The 17,789-nt window shown below is 37.7% G+C and overlaps 3 protein-coding genes across 3 annotated transcripts; 1 reads left to right on the forward strand and 2 right to left on the reverse strand.

Moving 5' to 3' along the window:
• Positions 1 to 1,554: 1,554 nt before the first annotated feature.
• LOC103852682 (NAD(P)H-quinone oxidoreductase subunit L, chloroplastic) lies at positions 1,555 to 2,723 on the forward strand. The gene is made up of 5 exons (XM_009129578.3): positions 1,555 to 1,805; positions 1,883 to 1,972; positions 2,055 to 2,162; positions 2,245 to 2,339; positions 2,431 to 2,723. Exons 1-5 carry the CDS (start codon positions 1,671 to 1,673, stop codon positions 2,579 to 2,581), a joined length of 579 nt encoding a protein of 192 aa, XP_009127826.1. The 5' UTR covers positions 1,555 to 1,670; the 3' UTR covers positions 2,582 to 2,723.
• Positions 2,702 to 5,666, reverse strand: LOC103852680 (transmembrane protein 214). The gene is made up of 9 exons (XM_009129577.2): positions 5,238 to 5,666; positions 4,923 to 5,060; positions 4,664 to 4,852; positions 4,447 to 4,584; positions 4,241 to 4,359; positions 4,025 to 4,157; positions 3,817 to 3,946; positions 3,174 to 3,400; positions 2,702 to 3,101 (listed from the first exon to the last, which is right to left on the reverse strand). Exons 1-9 carry the CDS (start codon positions 5,664 to 5,666, stop codon positions 2,844 to 2,846), a joined length of 1,761 nt encoding a protein of 586 aa, XP_009127825.1. The 3' UTR covers positions 2,702 to 2,843.
• Positions 5,667 to 13,613: 7,947 nt separating this feature from the next.
• LOC103852683 (uncharacterized protein At4g22758) lies at positions 13,614 to 17,562 on the reverse strand. Its single transcript, XM_009129579.2, has 2 exons — positions 13,969 to 17,562; positions 13,614 to 13,873 (listed from the first exon to the last, which is right to left on the reverse strand). Exons 1-2 carry the CDS (start codon positions 14,195 to 14,197, stop codon positions 13,707 to 13,709), a joined length of 396 nt encoding a protein of 131 aa, XP_009127827.1. The 5' UTR covers positions 14,198 to 17,562; the 3' UTR covers positions 13,614 to 13,706.
• Positions 17,563 to 17,789: the final 227 nt, after the last annotated feature.

The raw sequence follows: 17,789 nt of genomic DNA on the forward strand, positions 1-17,789 counted from the left end.
ATCATCATGAAAAAGAAGATTCCATAATTTCTATGGATACTTTTTCCACCAGAAAATTCTACGGTTGATTCACTAGCTAAGATTACTAGATTGTTTTATAGGAAATTATATATACATTGTCAATTGTTTTATTCCAGTCTGGTTAGATAGATTATACTATATAATTTGAGTAATAAAAGATTTTTTGATGTAAAAGAAAACGTTAGATTATGCGTAGCTGAAGGTTGTGCGGATAATTAAGGACACATGAGCGTCTGAGCTTTAAGAAGATCGTTAGCCGAAAGTAAAAATTTCGATCTCTCGGTTATTTTAGAAATTAAAGTACGAACCATACTTTCTTCTCACCCACTATAAATGGACTCGCTTTATATAACATATTTATACATTTATAATATGATCGAAATGCGACTCTAAATTATCTAAAATATAAAGTAATTATTGTTTTAGTGATTTCAGCAGACTGTGGCATGATTTGGGTGTTATCTGGCTACCTAGTTGTCATATAAAACCATGTACTCAAAAGATTTTATGCTATTTTCATAGTTTAAGAATATTGTTTAGAATACCGGTCCAGTATGATATATGCGCCGTTGTTTTCTAATGGAAGTGACAAAACAATAAATCATATATAGAGCTAAGAATAAGAAACAAAAAAAAAATATAGGTCTTGATCATCAAAAGCGGCCAGCGACATGTGTTGTTTGAAGTTTCTAGTGAGCAACAACAGTAATTAAATCTTATACGTTTTGTAGTCATTAATACTTCTGCAACAGATTTCGACGATCGTATAATCATTTGCATAACAATTTACAACCCTTTCTCTCTAAACATACGTCTGAGTTTTTATAAAGACACAAATAAACAATACAAAAAGTATACTAACAAATGCGAGAGTAGATTGATGATATCAACGAAAACAAGACAAAAGACTGGCCTTTGCAGATCGAGTTTACACGCATAGTTACTACCAAGTTAGAGCATGTCCAACGTAAAACTCTATTTTTTTCTTTCAAAATGGAGTAAAATAATAATCTTGTATACAAATCATTAATCCCATTCCAAATTCATGATTATTATACCAGAGGTTCCCTTGTTATTAGTTTCATAAACTTAAGCACAATTTAATAATAGAAAAAAATCACTTTTAGACTTTTGACATTCAAATATCTAAGTGTCTCCTGTGATGAACATAAAGAGAGAGTGTAATCTGGTCAAAGGATTCTACTTCCGTGAGCCTCTTCACAAGCATTTGCTGCTGCTGAGGATATATAACCAGGCCTGTATAATAACACTACTAAACATTCTTATTAGCTCAATCAAGAGTTACATGTTTTTCTCAGTAGCCAGCTTCAATCTCTCAGTCTATACACATCAAGGACTCTCTATAAACAAACAACATTACTGTGAAATCACAGAGAAAGAAAGAAAAAAAAGACTAATAATTCTAGAAAATCATTAAACTTGCAACACCACACCTTGAGGATCCACAATAAGATACTATATGCCAAAAGAAAACGTGGGGCCTCCCTAGTCCCTAATGACATGTGGAATTTATAGGATTCAAAAGAAAATAATCCAAGGCTGCTTGAAGCTAAATACTCCCTCTGCCACTAGAACCAATCTCAAGAGATAAGGAAAATAAAACTTCACAAGACAACACAGAGAGAGAGATGAGCCGTTGCTGCTCTCTTGGGCTCTGTGCCCCGAATGCGTTGTCTCTTTCTTCAAGCCCTCGCAGTGTCAAAGCTCCTCTCTGTATTACATCTCACACCAAACCCATCTCTAACACCGATTCTCTTCTTCATGTAAGACTCCCCTTCTAACTTGTGATGATTAGAGCCATCTCTGATAACTTGGGTTTGACTTTTATTATTTACCACAGAATATTGCCAAGATGAGAGCAAAGGCTGGTGACTTCTTTGGAGCAAAGAAGACAATCTTTGCAGCTCAACTCGGGACAGTTCTCGCCACGGTAAAGAAACATATAAGACCTCATCTACCATTGAAAAATATGAGAGAAAAGAGCAGTACTAAAAAAAACTTTAGTTTTGCAGATTGATCACCCGGCCTTGGCAATAACTGGAGTCAACCACGAGCAGGAACTGAGCAGCGTCGTGCTCGATATCGGTATCATATCGGTCTGGTACTTCCTAGTAATGCCAGTAAGTATGGTGCAAACCATTGTAGCATTTTCAAAGACTTGCATGTTTCCTGATCGATATTACTTCAAAATTGTGTTATTAGCCAATTATCATGAACTGGCTGAGAGTAAGATGGTACAGAAGGAAGTTCTTCGAGATGTATCTACAGTTCATGTGCGTCTTCATGTTCTTCCCCGGGTAAGTATAGTATCCACCATACACACCACATTATTCGCCTGGATGCTTGCTCTCTCTCTCTGGTTATTACCAAAGTTTTATAACTTTGCAGGCTACTTCTATGGGCACCATTTCTCAACTTCAGAAAGTTCCCAAGAGATCCGTCTATGAAGTATCCTTGGGACAAACCAAAAGACCCTTCCACTATCAAGAACGGTTACCTTAAGTACCCATTTGCTCAGCCAGAAGATTATGACTACTAAAATCTTGATTTACAGAAAGTTTGTTATATATCTTGTGACTGTATATACTCTTCTTGCCTACTCAGGCTTAAGGCTCTATGTTCAATATAATCATATGACTATTAAACTCGAAACATATAATAAACAGAAATAACTTTATTCTGAATTGTCAAATTTCTTTCAAAACTTTGTATCTTTGGGAGTAAAAGGCTTTTAACTTTCAAGTAAATTCTCTACACGGACGATAACTTATCGTCCTCAGGTTGTTTTCGTCTCTCTTCTCTCAGTTCTTTAAAGCTGTGATGATTGGATTATAGTATTGCTGCAGCTCCAATGAGTCCAAGAGGTTCTTCAGCTCGGTTGTAACCTCAGGGTTGGATGATAGAACAGCTGCTGCAGCAGCTAGAACCACAACAGTAATGGCTGTTCCTTTGAGGCAGCCACTTCCACGGGAGAGTCTCCCTGATATCACTTTGCATGACTTGTCAGCTTCTTTGTAGAGAGAAACATTGGCTCTTCCTTCAGTGATGGCTTCCTCGTTCTAGAAACATCACAGGAAAGTTCAGAGATGAGTTCAGAGTGAAAGTTGGTTTAATAGAGTAAGAGGCGTTACCTTTAGCCTGAAGCTCTTCATAGTTCGGTTGAGAGTGGCGGTATCACTCGGTGATGATGATAGCTTGACAGAATGGTCCTTCCATTCATCAACAAGCCTTTTGAGAACAGCAACACTGGCTTCAAGATTCTCCTTGTAGAGATTGTCCCAGTGCTTGCAGCAATCAACGTTTTCAGACACGGCCCATATAGCGATTGCTGTAGCTTCCTTGGCTAGAACAGGGTTTCCTGTAACAACGGAAACACATTACAACTCTATTGAGAGAAGAGAGTCAAGGATTAAAGTAGGAGAGCACATTTATCCGAACCAAAATTTTATTCAAAATTATATACCAAAATACTTTTTATCCAAAATATTTAAAATTATCCAAACTATTTAAACCGGATTTTCTAAGTTTTTAACCCGAATTACCAAAAAGTTTGAACCAAATCGGAACCGAATGGGATATGAAATTATCTCGGTCCGGTTCCTAACTTTCTTTGTTACCTGAACCCGAACCGAACCGAAAGTGGAAAAGACCAAACCACAAGCGAAGGAATTTTCTAAATATCCAAACGGATCCTAAACCTCTAAACCAAAAAACTGAAGAACCTAATAACCGAATATCTAGGCCTAGATTAAAGGCTTCGTTTGTTACTAATACCTTCTCCAGCTAATCTCAGAGAGAAAGTGAATATCTGTTGTGTGACTTGTTTCATGGCCTTGCTCCCTGGTGCACCGGCAAGAGCAACTTCCTTCAGCAAGGGATATACTGCCTCGAACCTCTCTGTAGCCTGTGTGCATCAGAGACCATGCTTGTGATCAGAATCAAGCTTTTATTGTTTTATAAATTCCAAGACTTTACTACTTACCTTCACTCTTGCGGATGAAGCAGGGAATGTAATCCGGACCAAGATCTCAAACATGGGAGGTGGAATCAATCGCTCTCCCTTCCTAACAGCTCCGTTTACAAGTATGGTCCTAGCCTTTGGATTCGACAACATTCTGATAACAAAAATTGCATAAAACAAGATTAGATGATGTAGTCAAACATAAAGGCAAAGGAGATCACAACAAAAATGACTCACTTCTCTACCAACTGCAGGATGATATCTCTTGACTGAGGGTTGCAGTTCTTATTACCGACTACAGGTAACAAGTTGTGTGCCCATGACAACAACCCTACGGATAGATCACCTTGAGAGGCCTGTCCACATTCCACATTTTACAAAATTTCAGATATTAAACACACAAATTTCAACACCAATTCACATAAGGAATCAAACAAACAAACCTGAGCCATCATCCAAACTGTAACAGGAAGCTTATCCTGTCCTTGATACTTAGCATTCTCCCTCAGAGTTGGCAATACATTAGTCAAAGCATCAGGCTTCCTACGCAACACCATTGCTAATGCGACAAATATTGCCACCTAAAGAACATAACACAACCGAGTCACTGATCCAAACTAATGAGTGGAACGACCAACGATGCGGGTTTTCAAACGTTACCTGAGATTTGGAAGGAGTCTGTTGTGCACCTTTCTTCCCACCTTTAGCACCTCCTTGATGAGCTGCCAAGTCTGTGAGAATACAATCAAACGCCCACAACACAAACCCTCCAAGAGCCTCAACTGGACGTTGGTTGATCCAATCCACTGATGTTTTGTAGACAGGCTCAGGAATATGAGACAACGGAACCTGTTGGTTAAAAGGAGTCAGCTTTACGAAAGTTTGATTAGACAATCAATCTCACATAAACGAAGCTTACATCGATGAGTTTTGACAAAGGAGACTCTTTCAACATCTTCACCCATGGAAACTGCACAGACGACACTCCTGAAAGTGCTCTCCCAAAGTAATCAGCAAACCTCATCAGCTGAATCTCCGGCTGAGTAGCATACGCTTCCTATCAACAAACAACAACACGAACAAGAAAGTTTAGATTTTGCTTTGTGGGTTTTCGATTTCAGATCAGAACTCAACAAAAAGTTTGAATTTTGATTGATGGGTTTTCGATTTGAGATCATAATTCAAAATTTTGATTTGTGGGTTTTCGATTTCAGATCAGAATTCAAACCCTTACCGAAGCTTCGATGAGGAAAGCTTCGAGATTCGAAGGATCGATCTTGGCAGCAGCTTCAGGCAACGACACTTTAGGCTTCTTCTCCTTCTTAGGTTTCGGCTTCTTAGTCTCCTCCGCCTTCTTCTTCTCATTCATCGCCGCGATCTCATCGTAACCGTAAGATCTCGAGCCGTTGGGTTCATCCTCCACGTCAACAGCAGCCATCTTCGCCGCGAGGATCCGCTTCCTTCGATCCTCGGCTTGCTCCTCGAGCGAACGGAAGACGTTATCGCCGTTAGCATTTTGGCCGTTAGTCGCCGTCTGATCCGCCGGTTTCTGTTTGCGGTGGCGTTTTGGGTAGACGACTTTCTTCCAGCCGTGGTCGACGTGGGTGGTGTTGCCGTTGTAGGTCTCGAAGCCGTCGTAGTCGATAGATTCGATCGGATCCATTGTAAAGTTTGTAGCTTTTTCTCTCTCTCTCTCCGGCGTGAAAAAACAGAGACCAAAGTAGACGAGGGAAGAAATGATTTTTATATATGGGAAATTAGGGAAGAGGGAGATAAAAACAATATCCTTTTAATCTACGAATTTGCCATTGTTATATATGTCTAACAGATTATGAGCCAATCATTTTGGGATTTGTTTCTTTTTTAATTAATCACGTTTTTAGTTTCATTGTTTTAGGATTAGTGATTATTTTTCTCCAAAGATTTAGAAAAGGGTGAAAATTGTTTTTTTTTATCAACCTCTGTTTAAATGTTTTCGGACATTTTGGTCCTTACAATCTAACCTAATTTTGAAAAGTTTTTACCGATTGCCTAAACATTTTATATTCTATGTATATTCACCTAATTTACTCTTTATTTAACTGTAAATGTAAATATAGATGTTCTATATTCTAATCAGATTTTTCAATAAAAAGATCCGATATCCTTTTTTTTTTTGATCACCTAAAAGATCCGGTATCCAATATGTTGTTTTGGTAACGTTTGTTTCATTATTTTAGAGATATGGTAAAATGATCCATGACACGAGTTTCCACTAGCCTGTCACTCTCATAAAGTCTTACGTTTCGGCTTGTTATTATTAATTCAACAAAATAGACGGAAAATTTTACATAAGTGATAAGGCTAACATACGTAATTAGAGAATTTATACCTTTTTTTATTAAAAATAATAATTACACTTTAGATAACGTTTCCAAAGTCGGATACTCCTATTTTGTCAACATGATCTTGGTTTCAAAGTTCAAATTTCAAATCATCATTCGTCTTTTTAATTATAAAGTAGCATAAATTTATATACGTAACGTTTCAATTTACATGTCATTTCTAATGCTAGCAAACGTCAAAGGTCCCACAGAAGAAGAAAAAAATTGAACTTTTATCTAGTAAATGAACAAAAATCCACATGTTAAAGTGCAACTAAGATATCGTCAACTAAACCCCAACCCCCGACTAACTCGATACAAAAATAGCTGTATTCTTTAATAAAATCTTCGGTATTCATCAGTACATGTTTTTTTCTCTCGAGAGAACAAAATCCACATGCACATGTAGGTAACAATAAATAATATAAAGTTTTTAATGAGTATTCTTCATATTTTTAAAGGTTTATGTTTTTAAGAACCTGCAGAGTTCTAAAAAGATGAAAACTCATTGCTAAATGTTTCTAGAGAGTGAACAGTATATGGAAACTGATGTCTATGGTGGTGGTGAATTAGACCACGTATAGTCAAAAATATGTGCCCAAGTAACATAAGTTATGGGAAAATCACATTAAAAATATTCAAAGTGGCAGTTTAAACTTCCAACATTTTTGATTACCATTTTAAATTTTCAACCTAACATATGTAGTAGAAGGATCTTCATGATCTTTGTTCGTTTCCTAAATGGGTAGTTGACAAAAAAAACATGTGATCATTTGTGTTTTTCACCATTAAATCACAAAAAGATTAATCTAAATTCTATTTTCAGCAAATGTAATGTGATAGACAATATTTTAACACAACATTTCTCTAACTATATTAATCAAAATGGCTATTCAGTCACTAACCACTACTATAGTTTTCACTTTGCAAATAAGCACAACATTTAACTAACTATTAATAAAAAAATAAAATATTTTGTAGCTCAAAAAATATATCAAGATATTTCAGTTTGGATCCACTTTGGTTTTTGTTTAACTATCTGCTATTTTTATGTAATCAGTTACAGAATAGTTTCTCAACAACTTTTTCTGTTGCTATACATATTTCAATTCTTTGGTGAAAACTCAAAACATACTTCTATGTGCAAAGACGAAACATATTGGTTGCTAGTGATTAAAACTTTTGCGAGGGGGAGGTACTTGTCTCCTGATTGTTGTTGTCGCAAAAGACCTTTTCGTTAAGTGAGTTTGTCCGTGTGAACAAATGAAACATGTGATCAAGAATGATCTTGTGACCTTGGTGCGGTGTCTTCCAAAGACTTGACTGTGAGAACTTTTTTTTTTTTTGAACAACCCTTAGACTGTGAGAACTAGAAAATGGAAAAACGAAGAGATATATGGCCCAGACGATTGTTGGGCTTTGCCCTTTGAAGAAATAGACGTGTTTTGAAAATGAGGCATCAGGTGCAAATGGTCTAAATTCTACTTAAGTTTCACTTATCAACTGAAAATTTAGCTTAGTTCAAATTGTTATTGAGAGTGAAAAACTGGTCTCCCATGAGAAGTAGATTGTATTTCCTCTATTGAAGAAATTCAATGGTCTGTTCAAAAATCGAGTCTTGTATGTTTTAGCTATCCAGCCCATTAAACTTCTAATAGTTTGGACCTTAAAAGCCCTTAGTTTATTTGAATCTCTCGTTGATATTTTTCGCCATATTCTTCTTCTAGCTTCCTCACCGAAGTTGTGTTAATTTTTTCCAAGTTTACAGATGTACGAATTCACAACATACATAAACAACAAGTACCGCAAGTATGGTACCTGAGGAAACTAAGAAAGAAAAGGATAATCTAATATATTTTCTTCTCGAGTAAATTGTGTGTAGTGATTGTGTAGAGCTTAGTCATAATAGTTTACTATATATACTGTATACGTCTCAAAACCTTAGCTTGATGTACACGTTTCAGCGAGACACAAACACATCGTGTCATTTTAGTACTTCTAGAAGCATCTAGAAATATAAGTGTTGGATAATGAGAGTTGGGCAGGGATCGTTTTCGTGATGAAAGAAGTAAAACACGTGAAGCACGGCAAGGCTGTGGAATGATGCACGGTTAGTACGGAATCTACTCTACTGTATTGATCATTATCTGTACCTTTTTTTTTTGTTTCTTCTGTTGCAAAGTTTCTTTCGCCTTTTTTAATCAAAACATATTTGATCATTTTTATTCTTCACCATATTATTCCCATCACGGGCACAACACATACCACTGTACCACTGTATCACCTCTGTTACTAAAAAGTAATAAACTAGTGACGTTTGGTTATTCACACGACACAGCTAATACTTTGTTCAAATATTACGGAGATAAATATGGAACGATATAGATAAGCATAAGCTATATGATAAGTCCTAGATAATATAATAGTCATTATCCTAATGTACTCTCTAGTCGTATATATACGTATGTAAAGTTACCTTGATCAATACACAATTCACATATTCTTCTATATCGTTTTCTATTTCTACATGGTAACAGAGCCACTTTTCTGATACCTAATTTTTTTCGTTTTTCCTATTTTCTACGTCAATGTCTGGCGAGAAAAGAGGATTCTGCGTCTTCGGTGAAGACAACTGAACAGAGAAAAGAAATCACGCCTTACTCTCTGTTTGCATCTGATAATCCGGGTGCTCTCATAACGTCAGTGACGTTGTCTGGTGATAACTATAATGAATGGTCAACAGAGATGCTCAATGCCCTTCGTGCAAAACGCAAGATAGGGTTCATCGATGGAACAATTCCTAAACCTAGTGCTGATGATCCTAAACTGGAGTTATGGCTTTCAGTAAACTCAATGATTGTTGGCTGGATACGTTCGTCCATCGAAGCTCGTGTTCGTTCTACTGTTACATTCATCTCAGATTCTCATAAGCTATGGGAAAATATAAAGAAACGTTTCTCGGTGGGAAACAAAGTACGAGTACATCATATTAAAGAACGTCTGGCAAATTGCCGTCAAGATGGCCAGACTGTCCTTGAGTATTTTGGACGTTTATCATCTATGTGGGAGGAGTTGGATATGTATAAACCAATTCCGAGTTGTTCATGTGGAGCAGCAGATAAGTTTGAAAAAGAGCGCGAAGAAGAAAAGGCGCATCAGTTCGTCATGGGTCTTGATGAATCACGATATGGTGGGCTGTGTACTGCGATCATCTCTGAAGATGGTACAATGGATATTGGAGAAATATATTCCAAAGTCATTAGAGAGGAGCAACGTTTGAACTCCGCAAGAGATCGCGAACAACAACAGAGTGCAGTCGGGTTCACAACCAAGAAAGAGTCATCTTCTGAGCCAGTTTCAGTCAACAAAACAGATTCAGTAAAACCACGTTCAAATCAGTGTGCGCACTGTGGTCGCACTGGCCATGATAAAGCTAATTGCTGGCAGCTGATTGGTTTCCCCGACTGGTGGGATGAACGAGGCTCTTCTGCAAACAGAGGAGGACGTGGTTCAAACAGAGGAGGACGTGGCGGTGGTCGTGGTTTCAATTCTTCACAACAGTCACGTAACCCTGCTGCCAAGGCTCATGCCACATCATCAAACTCCTCCAACTTTCCTGAGTTCACTCACGATCAGTGGAAGGCTCTCTCTCAAATGCTTCAAGAACGTTCCAACAATAACTCTGATAAGCTCTCTGGTAAGCGTAATCGTGGTGATCTTATCCTTGATACGGGAGCTTCTCACCATATGACAGGAGATCTGTCTGTTTTGGTTAACGTCAAGTCTATATCACCTTGCCCAGTTGGGTTTGCTGATGGAAACAGAACGTTTGCAACACACGTTGGGGCGTTCCCAATATCTGATCGCATTACATTGCTTCATGTTCTTTTTGCGCCAAATCTGAACTGTTCATTGATATCAGTCTCTAAGCTGTTAAAGCAGACAAATTGTGTAGCTTTCTTGACTGATACGTTGTGTGTCTTATAGGACCGTTTCACGAGGACTTTGATTGGAGCCGGTGAAGAGCGTGATGGGGTTTATCATTTTAAGGATGTAATGGCTGCAAGAGTTCACAAGGTTTCGGCTTCAGTTGATCGAATGGTCAGTTCAGTTGATCGAGATTTGTGGCATCTAAGGCTTGGACATCCTTCGTTTTCGGTGCTTCCAGTTTTACCAATGTTTTCGTCATTTAAGAATAAGTCTGCTGTCCCTAGTCCTTGCGACACTTGTTTTAGGGCAAAGCAAACAAGAGAGGTGTTTTATGAAAGTTCTAATAAATCAAAAGAGTGTTTTTCTTTGATTCATTGCGACGTATGGGGTCCATATCGTGTTGCATCATCGTGCGGGGCAGTATATTTCCTCACCATTGTCGACGATTTTTCTCGTTCTGTTTGGACATACCTGTTACTTGCCAAATCAGAGGTCAAAACTGTTCTTAAAAATTTCTGTTCAATGGCGGAGAAGCAATTTGGAAAATAAGTTAAAGTTGTCAGAAGCGATAATGGCACCGAGTTTATGTGCTTAGCTTCATATTTTCGTGAAACTGGTATTTTACATCAGACTTCATGTGTTTCAACACCCCAGCAGAATGGTAGGGTAGAGAGAAAACACAGACACATACTGAACGTCGCTCGTGCTCTTCTCTTTCAAAGTAATCTTCCAGTTTCGTTTTGGGGAGAGGCGATTCTTACAGCTTCACATCTCATAAACCGGACACCTTCTGCAGTGTTGAATGGGAAATCTCCTTATGAAATTCTACATGGGTCGCCATCTTCATATATGCATCTTCGCGTCTTTGGATCCTTATGTCACACTCACCTACGGTTAAGAGACAAAGACAAATTTGGTGCTCGCAGCCGTACGTGTATATTCGTTGGATATCCTCATGGTTAAAAGGGTTGGAAAGTTTATGATCTGGATAGAAAGGAATACATTATTTCGAGAGATGTGATCTTTCATGAACACATCTTTCCGTTTCATACTACTCCACCCTCCTCTCCTTCGTCTCTGATTCCTATGGAGGTTAGTACAGAAGATACTGACTGGGTGTTTTCACCCGCCTCTAATGATAGGGGGAGTTCGAGTACAACTGACACAGTAGAAAGAAATACTCAGGCTATAGACTCGCAAACATCTCAAGACGTCTCTGTCCCTGAAGAGACACCACCATCGTCTTCTCAACCTGAATCTTTAGCCACTCCAGTCATGCCTACCTCGCCTGAGCCTTTACCAAGTCACGAGGTTCCTGACCTTTCTACTCATATGCCACAGTCTTCAGAAATACTTGGGAGGGGACACAGAAATCGTCATCCTCCGCCAAAGCTAAGTGATTATGTTACGTTCTCTACGAATTGTCTGGAAGAACCCCATCTCGCTCTCCACCAATCCGATTCATCGTCTTCTGAAATAGACACAGGTAAGACACCGTATCCTTTGGCAAACTACGTTTCTCATGACCGTTTCTCATCTTCCTACCAAGTGTTTTTAGCAGCTGTTACAGCAGGACATGAACCACGGAGTTATGCTGAAGCTATTAAGCATGATGTCTGGAAGAAATCATGTTCTGCTGAGATTACTGCGTTAGAGGATCAGCACACATGGGACATTGTCTCGCTTCCTCCTGGCAAAGTCGCTATTGGAAGCAAATGGGTTTTTAAGATTAAGTACAATGCTGATGGTACTATCGAAAGACACAAATCTCGTCTTGTTGCGTTTGGTAACAGACAGGTGGAAGGTGAAGATTTCGATGAGACTTTCTCTCCTGTCGTTAAGATGACCACAGTAAGAGCTCTCCTCCGACTTGCAGCATCTCGAAAGTGGGAAGTACACCAGATGGACGTCCATAATGCATTCCTCCATGGAGATTTACAAGAGGAGGTTTACATGAAGTTGCCTCCAGGGTTTGTGCATTCTGACCCTACAGAGGTCTGTCGTCTTCGTAAGTCTTTATATGGTCTTCGTCAAGCACCACGATGTTGGTTTGCTAAACTCACAGATGCATTGCTCGAGTTTGGTTTTACACAATCATACTCTGACTACTCTCTGTTCTCGTATACTCGCGGTCAAGTTGATCTTCGGGTTCTTGTTTATGTTGATGACCTGGTCATTTGTGGTAATGATGTGCTTGCCATTACCAAGTTCAAGCAGTATTTAAGCAGTTGCTTTAGAATGAAGGATTTGGGCAAGTTAAGATATTTTTTAGGTATCGAGGTGTCTCGGTCTGAAGATGGATTCTTTCTCTCACAACGAAAGTATTCCCTCGACATCATTGCCGAAACAGGATACCTCGGGGCTAAGCCAGTTGCAACACCACTCGAAGCCAAGCACAACTTAGTCAGAGATGATGGTCCTTTCTTTGACGACCCTAGTCAATATCGTCGTTTGATTGGCCGTCTGGTTTATCTGCTCAACACTCGTCCTGAGCTTAGTTTTTCAATTCATCTTCTCTCACAATTTATGAACAAACCGCGGGTAGCTCACTGGGAAGCAGCTCTTCGCGTGGTCCGCTATCTGAAAGGATCTCCTGGCCAAGGGATTCTGCTTCGTTCCGATGATGATTTTCAGGTGAATGTCTACTGCGACGCTGATTGGGCAACATGTGCTTAGTCTCGACGTTCCCTGAGTGCGTATATTCTCTTTGTTGGTGACTCCCCTATCTCATGGAGAACCAAGAAACAGGACATTGTGTCACACTCTTCCGCTGAATCCGAATATAGGTCAATGTCTGAAGCCTGCAAAGAACTTGTGTGGATTACTCGGCTTCTCATTGAGTTGGGTTTCTCTATTAAGAAGCCAGTCCGCCTCTACTGTGACAATCAAGCTGCTTTGCATATTGCTCGTAATCCAGTGTTTCATGAACGCACCAAACATATTGAAAAGGATTGTCATTTTGTTCGAGATCTTCTTAAAGCAGGCCTCATTGCAACGTCTTACGTTCGCTCCAGTCTTCAACCAGCGGACATCATGACAAAATCGTTATGTCGACCTCAGTTTGAGTCACTACTGTCCAAGTTGGGTGTTTTGGATTTGCACACTCCAACTTGAGGGGGAGTATTACGGAGATAAATATGGAGCGATATAGATAAGCATAAGCTATATGATAAGTCCTAGATAATATAGTAGTCATTATCCTAATGTACTCTCTAGTCGTATATATACGTATGTAAAGTTACCTTGATCAATACACAATTCACATATTCTTCTATATCGTTTTCTATTTCTACATCAAATAAAAGTCAAGAGTGGAGAAAAAAACTGAAACTTTTATTTCCGACAAAGCCAATATTGTCAACAGAAGCTTCTGGAATCAAATCATAAGAAAATAAAAGTTGGTAGAATCTTTAATGGGTGGAGACTCTGAGACTGAAGGACTTGTTGATCCAAGCTTTGAAGCTTCCTTTTCTAGCTCCATCACCTTCCTTAACCACCTTATTCTTCTCCTCTGGCTTCCTACACAGAGTGAAGTTCCTTGCACCAAGCGATCCAATCCCTTTCCACGCGCTTATAGCTGTCAAAGCAAAACCAAAAAACCGGTTTAGTAAACCAATTAGGTTACAAAAAATCAATTCGAGTGAGGATTTAGGAAATTAATTGGTTGCTTACATTCAGGTCCAACCATGGGACAATAGAGAATGAAATCATTGAAGTCGGATCCGAGAAGAGGAAGACGACCTTCACGGGCGTAGCACTTGAGAGCAGTGTCGATAACCGAAGCTACGAGATCTTCTTCGTACGCAAGGAACCGGATCGGACCGGCGCTACCGAGAACGGTAACGCTTATAAGGATTCTGTTTCCCTTAGCGTTCTTCTTCTGCTTGTTGTAGAGCAACATCTTCGAAAAAATTTCAACAGAAATAAAACCCTAAATTTACGAGATGAAACTAGGGTTTGTTGATGAGATTGAGATTCACGGATCGAGGCCGAGGCAGCGAAAGTACCAGCCTTCTTTGCAGGAACCAAAAGAGAAAGCACAGGAAGAAGAGAGGGGGAGGAGGAAGCTTGCTCTTTGGAGGTGAAGGGAGAAAGTAAACTTATCACCGATCGGATTCGTTTCCACCATTCACAAACGGTTCCACGGTAAGATTAAGATCGAAATCGTGGAAGGGAGAGAGCACTTTTGGTTTTGGAGATGCGAGAAAGCAGACAAGATTGTGACCAAGACAGAGAATGGATGTGATTGTTGAGCCGAGGGGTGTTTAAATATGTTAGTTAGGGTTTTAGGTTTTTTTTTTGGGAAAATTCCGTTTTGTTGCTTTTTCTAAAACGTGTTTTATTTTCTCCCGTGTGTCTGACGAGTAATCAGGACCAGAATAGAAAATCAGAGTCGGTTCGGTTCAATGCAATAAAAGAAAAAATCGATTAAATGAAAATTTTAAGATGATTGAGTGAAATATAGCTTTAAACTTTGTGGTGTAAAATTTAATCTATAAAAAAAATTTCTATACTTTATTCGATATAGTTGTAAAATCTAAACGCAAAAATTTACTTTAGTAAATAAGGATTTACAACTAATTTTTTTCTGGATTGAGATTTATAAATAATATTAGGATAGAATCCGCGCTTTCAAAGCACGGGATTATTTTTTGTTGACAAATTTATCAACATGTCGATTTGTTAGCTAATATATTTAGGCATGTGCATTTGGTTTTTGGTTCGCTTCTAGATTGTACTTTTTGTTTTCGATTTGGTTGTGGTTTTTGGTTTTTAGTTCAAAAAATATATGAACCGTCTGATTATTTATAAATTTGAGTCTGGTTTAAGTTTACTTATTTTGGTTTTTGTTTGATTCAAATAGCAAGGTAAGAACCTGATAAAATTCTGAATTCAATTCAAGCGCGTAGATTTGAATATAGATATGGAATTTTCAATCTTGATTCTTGATTCTGATTAAGACAACTATATTTTTAATAGTTTTTTTGGGTTGTTGACAAAAAAGAAGTATTTTCTTGGGCTCAACAAAAGGATTACGCTACAAGAAAACACACTACATTCTGACGGATAATATTTTCGTCGGTTTTCTTTGACGAAATTCCGACGAAACATATAATTTCATGTTCGTCGGAAATATCCGATAAAATTTCGACAGAATATTATAATTTTGGGATTTCAATAGGGATTTCAAGTTCAAGTTCGTCAGAATTCTGTCTGTCAAAATTTTGTCAGAAATATGTTAATCGGATTTCGTCGGAAATTCATTTGTTAAAATGATTAATATAATGTAATAAATTTAAATTTATTCTTTCATTGTTAACTAATAAAAGTCTCTCTATCAATTTTTTATTAACAAATTTAATTTATCAAAATTGTTATAAATTTCAAATATATACAAAATTTACTTAATACAAGTAATGTTTAGATGATATTATTCCGCGTTGTCGTAGGAAGTCATCTAGTTTACATATAAAACAAGGGTCTATTTTAATATTTTGAATATGATCCTTTACAATTACGAGGCGGACCAGAGAGAAATTAAAGATTAAGAAAAGTTTTATAGTCCAACCAGTTACCTTTTTGTTTACCAAGATATTTTTTTTGCTAACAGAGTATCCTGATTCTACCGTGGTGGTCCAGACTAGAGACTAAAGTGAGCATGGATCCGAAAGTCATCAGGTGGCTCACCATATAACGGTCTTTGGTCTCGGATGCTGCAGCCCATATGTAAATTTCGCTGTGGCCAAGACTCGAACCCAGAGGCGGATACTTCAGCTGGAGCTCCTTTACCACTAGACCGAAGCAACTTGTTTTGTTTACCAATATTTTAGCGTGAATATGAATTTCCGTACGATATGTACTGCGTTTACATTTGTGTTTATTAGAAAGAGAATCCTTTTTACATTGCCTTTAACTTCACATATATATTTTACATATTTATGCAAATAGCCATGGTTAGTAGAGATATACAGATATTTTCTAGAGTGTCTCACTAAAACTTATATCATATAAGATTAGACTCTAATTTATCCAAAATACAATATTTACAGCATAAAAGAAATTAATCGATTATCTCCAGATGATGTGTTTCTTTTCTGACATGCACATCAAACTCTCTTTTTATAATTTCAAGGGTGTTTGAGTGGCGAGTAAACTCATGCACATTTTTTCTCAATTTTTTTTTCCAAATTCTCAATCTGAGAGGAGCTTATCCGGTCTTCGGCGTCTGACGTCGGTCCGTGAAGATGCTCCCTCCCTCTTTTCTTTTTTTGTCCATCGGACTCTAAGTTTAATTGACAGAAAATCATATTCCGTTGGAGACACAAACTTTCTTTTCTTTGCGGCTGTCATGTGGCTCTTTGGAGGATAGTTGTCGCTCTCTGCTAGGGACGTCAGAGGCCAATCGGGATTTTACACATCAGACATCAGAATCAGGATTTTCTTTTTGTGCCTTTGCTGTAATGGTTTTCCGGTGTCGATGAGCCTTTCTTAGGAATAACGGTTCTTTGAGACAGCTATCAGTCTCACTATGATCTCAGGATCTATGTAGACACCTTACTTCTTCTTATCATCATCTCTTCCATGTCTTGATTATCCGGAGCCGCTCAATGTCCCACTGAAGTTATCCGGTTAATTAACATCTTGTATGATTTATCTTGTAGCAATCTGGTAGAAATATACCATATCTTAAAAATTTATTGTGGAGAAATATAACCTGAGCTCGAACACCGTCGTAGTGAAAGAAAAATATTTGATTACCCCGAGAATGTTTTTTTAACGTACAATACCACTTCCATGTTACTTCCACTTACCTACATAAATCATCTTATGAGAAAATTGATTGTGCTTTTCATGTAGATTTTTTTTTTTTATGACAACAATGACTAAACTATGATAAAATACCCACCGGTTCGGAAAACCAAACCAGTGATATTGAATCAACTAAAAATCATATTTGTACGTTAATAGATATTTAAACATTATACGCCAGTCAAATAAACGGCCAAATTTTGAATTTCCCTCTAGTAAAAGACAAGAAGCATGTTATAATAACATGTCATTATTAACATGCTAGGGTCGGCCCGCCCTACGGACGGGATATTAGTTACTTTGATATTCACTAAATGTTCGAGTTGAAATTTGTTTTAAGATTCAAGAATTTGGTTATCTGTTATGTCTTACTTATTAGTATGCGGTGGTATAGTTATTTTTCGATTATTCTTGCTTTGGTATTGTATCAAATTAACTAATTGTCCAACTCATAATTATAGATGTACAAATGTGGATTTGTGAAAAAGTTTGATGACAATACTGTTTTTTTTTAATTCTTATTCATAGTGGAGTGTGCATGTGTCAGAAAGAGCCATACAACAACTTTTATATTTTTGTGTATGGATTTTAAATATATATTATTTTGTATAATACATACTTGCTCTACAACATTTGCTTGTAGACTAAAAAAAATTGTTTTTTATATTTTTAAAAGAGAAAAT

Source organism: Brassica rapa, chromosome A02, assembly GCF_000309985.2.
Source record: "Brassica rapa cultivar Chiifu-401-42 chromosome A02, CAAS_Brap_v3.01, whole genome shotgun sequence".
Lineage (NCBI taxonomy): Eukaryota > Viridiplantae > Streptophyta > Magnoliopsida > Brassicales > Brassicaceae > Brassica > Brassica rapa.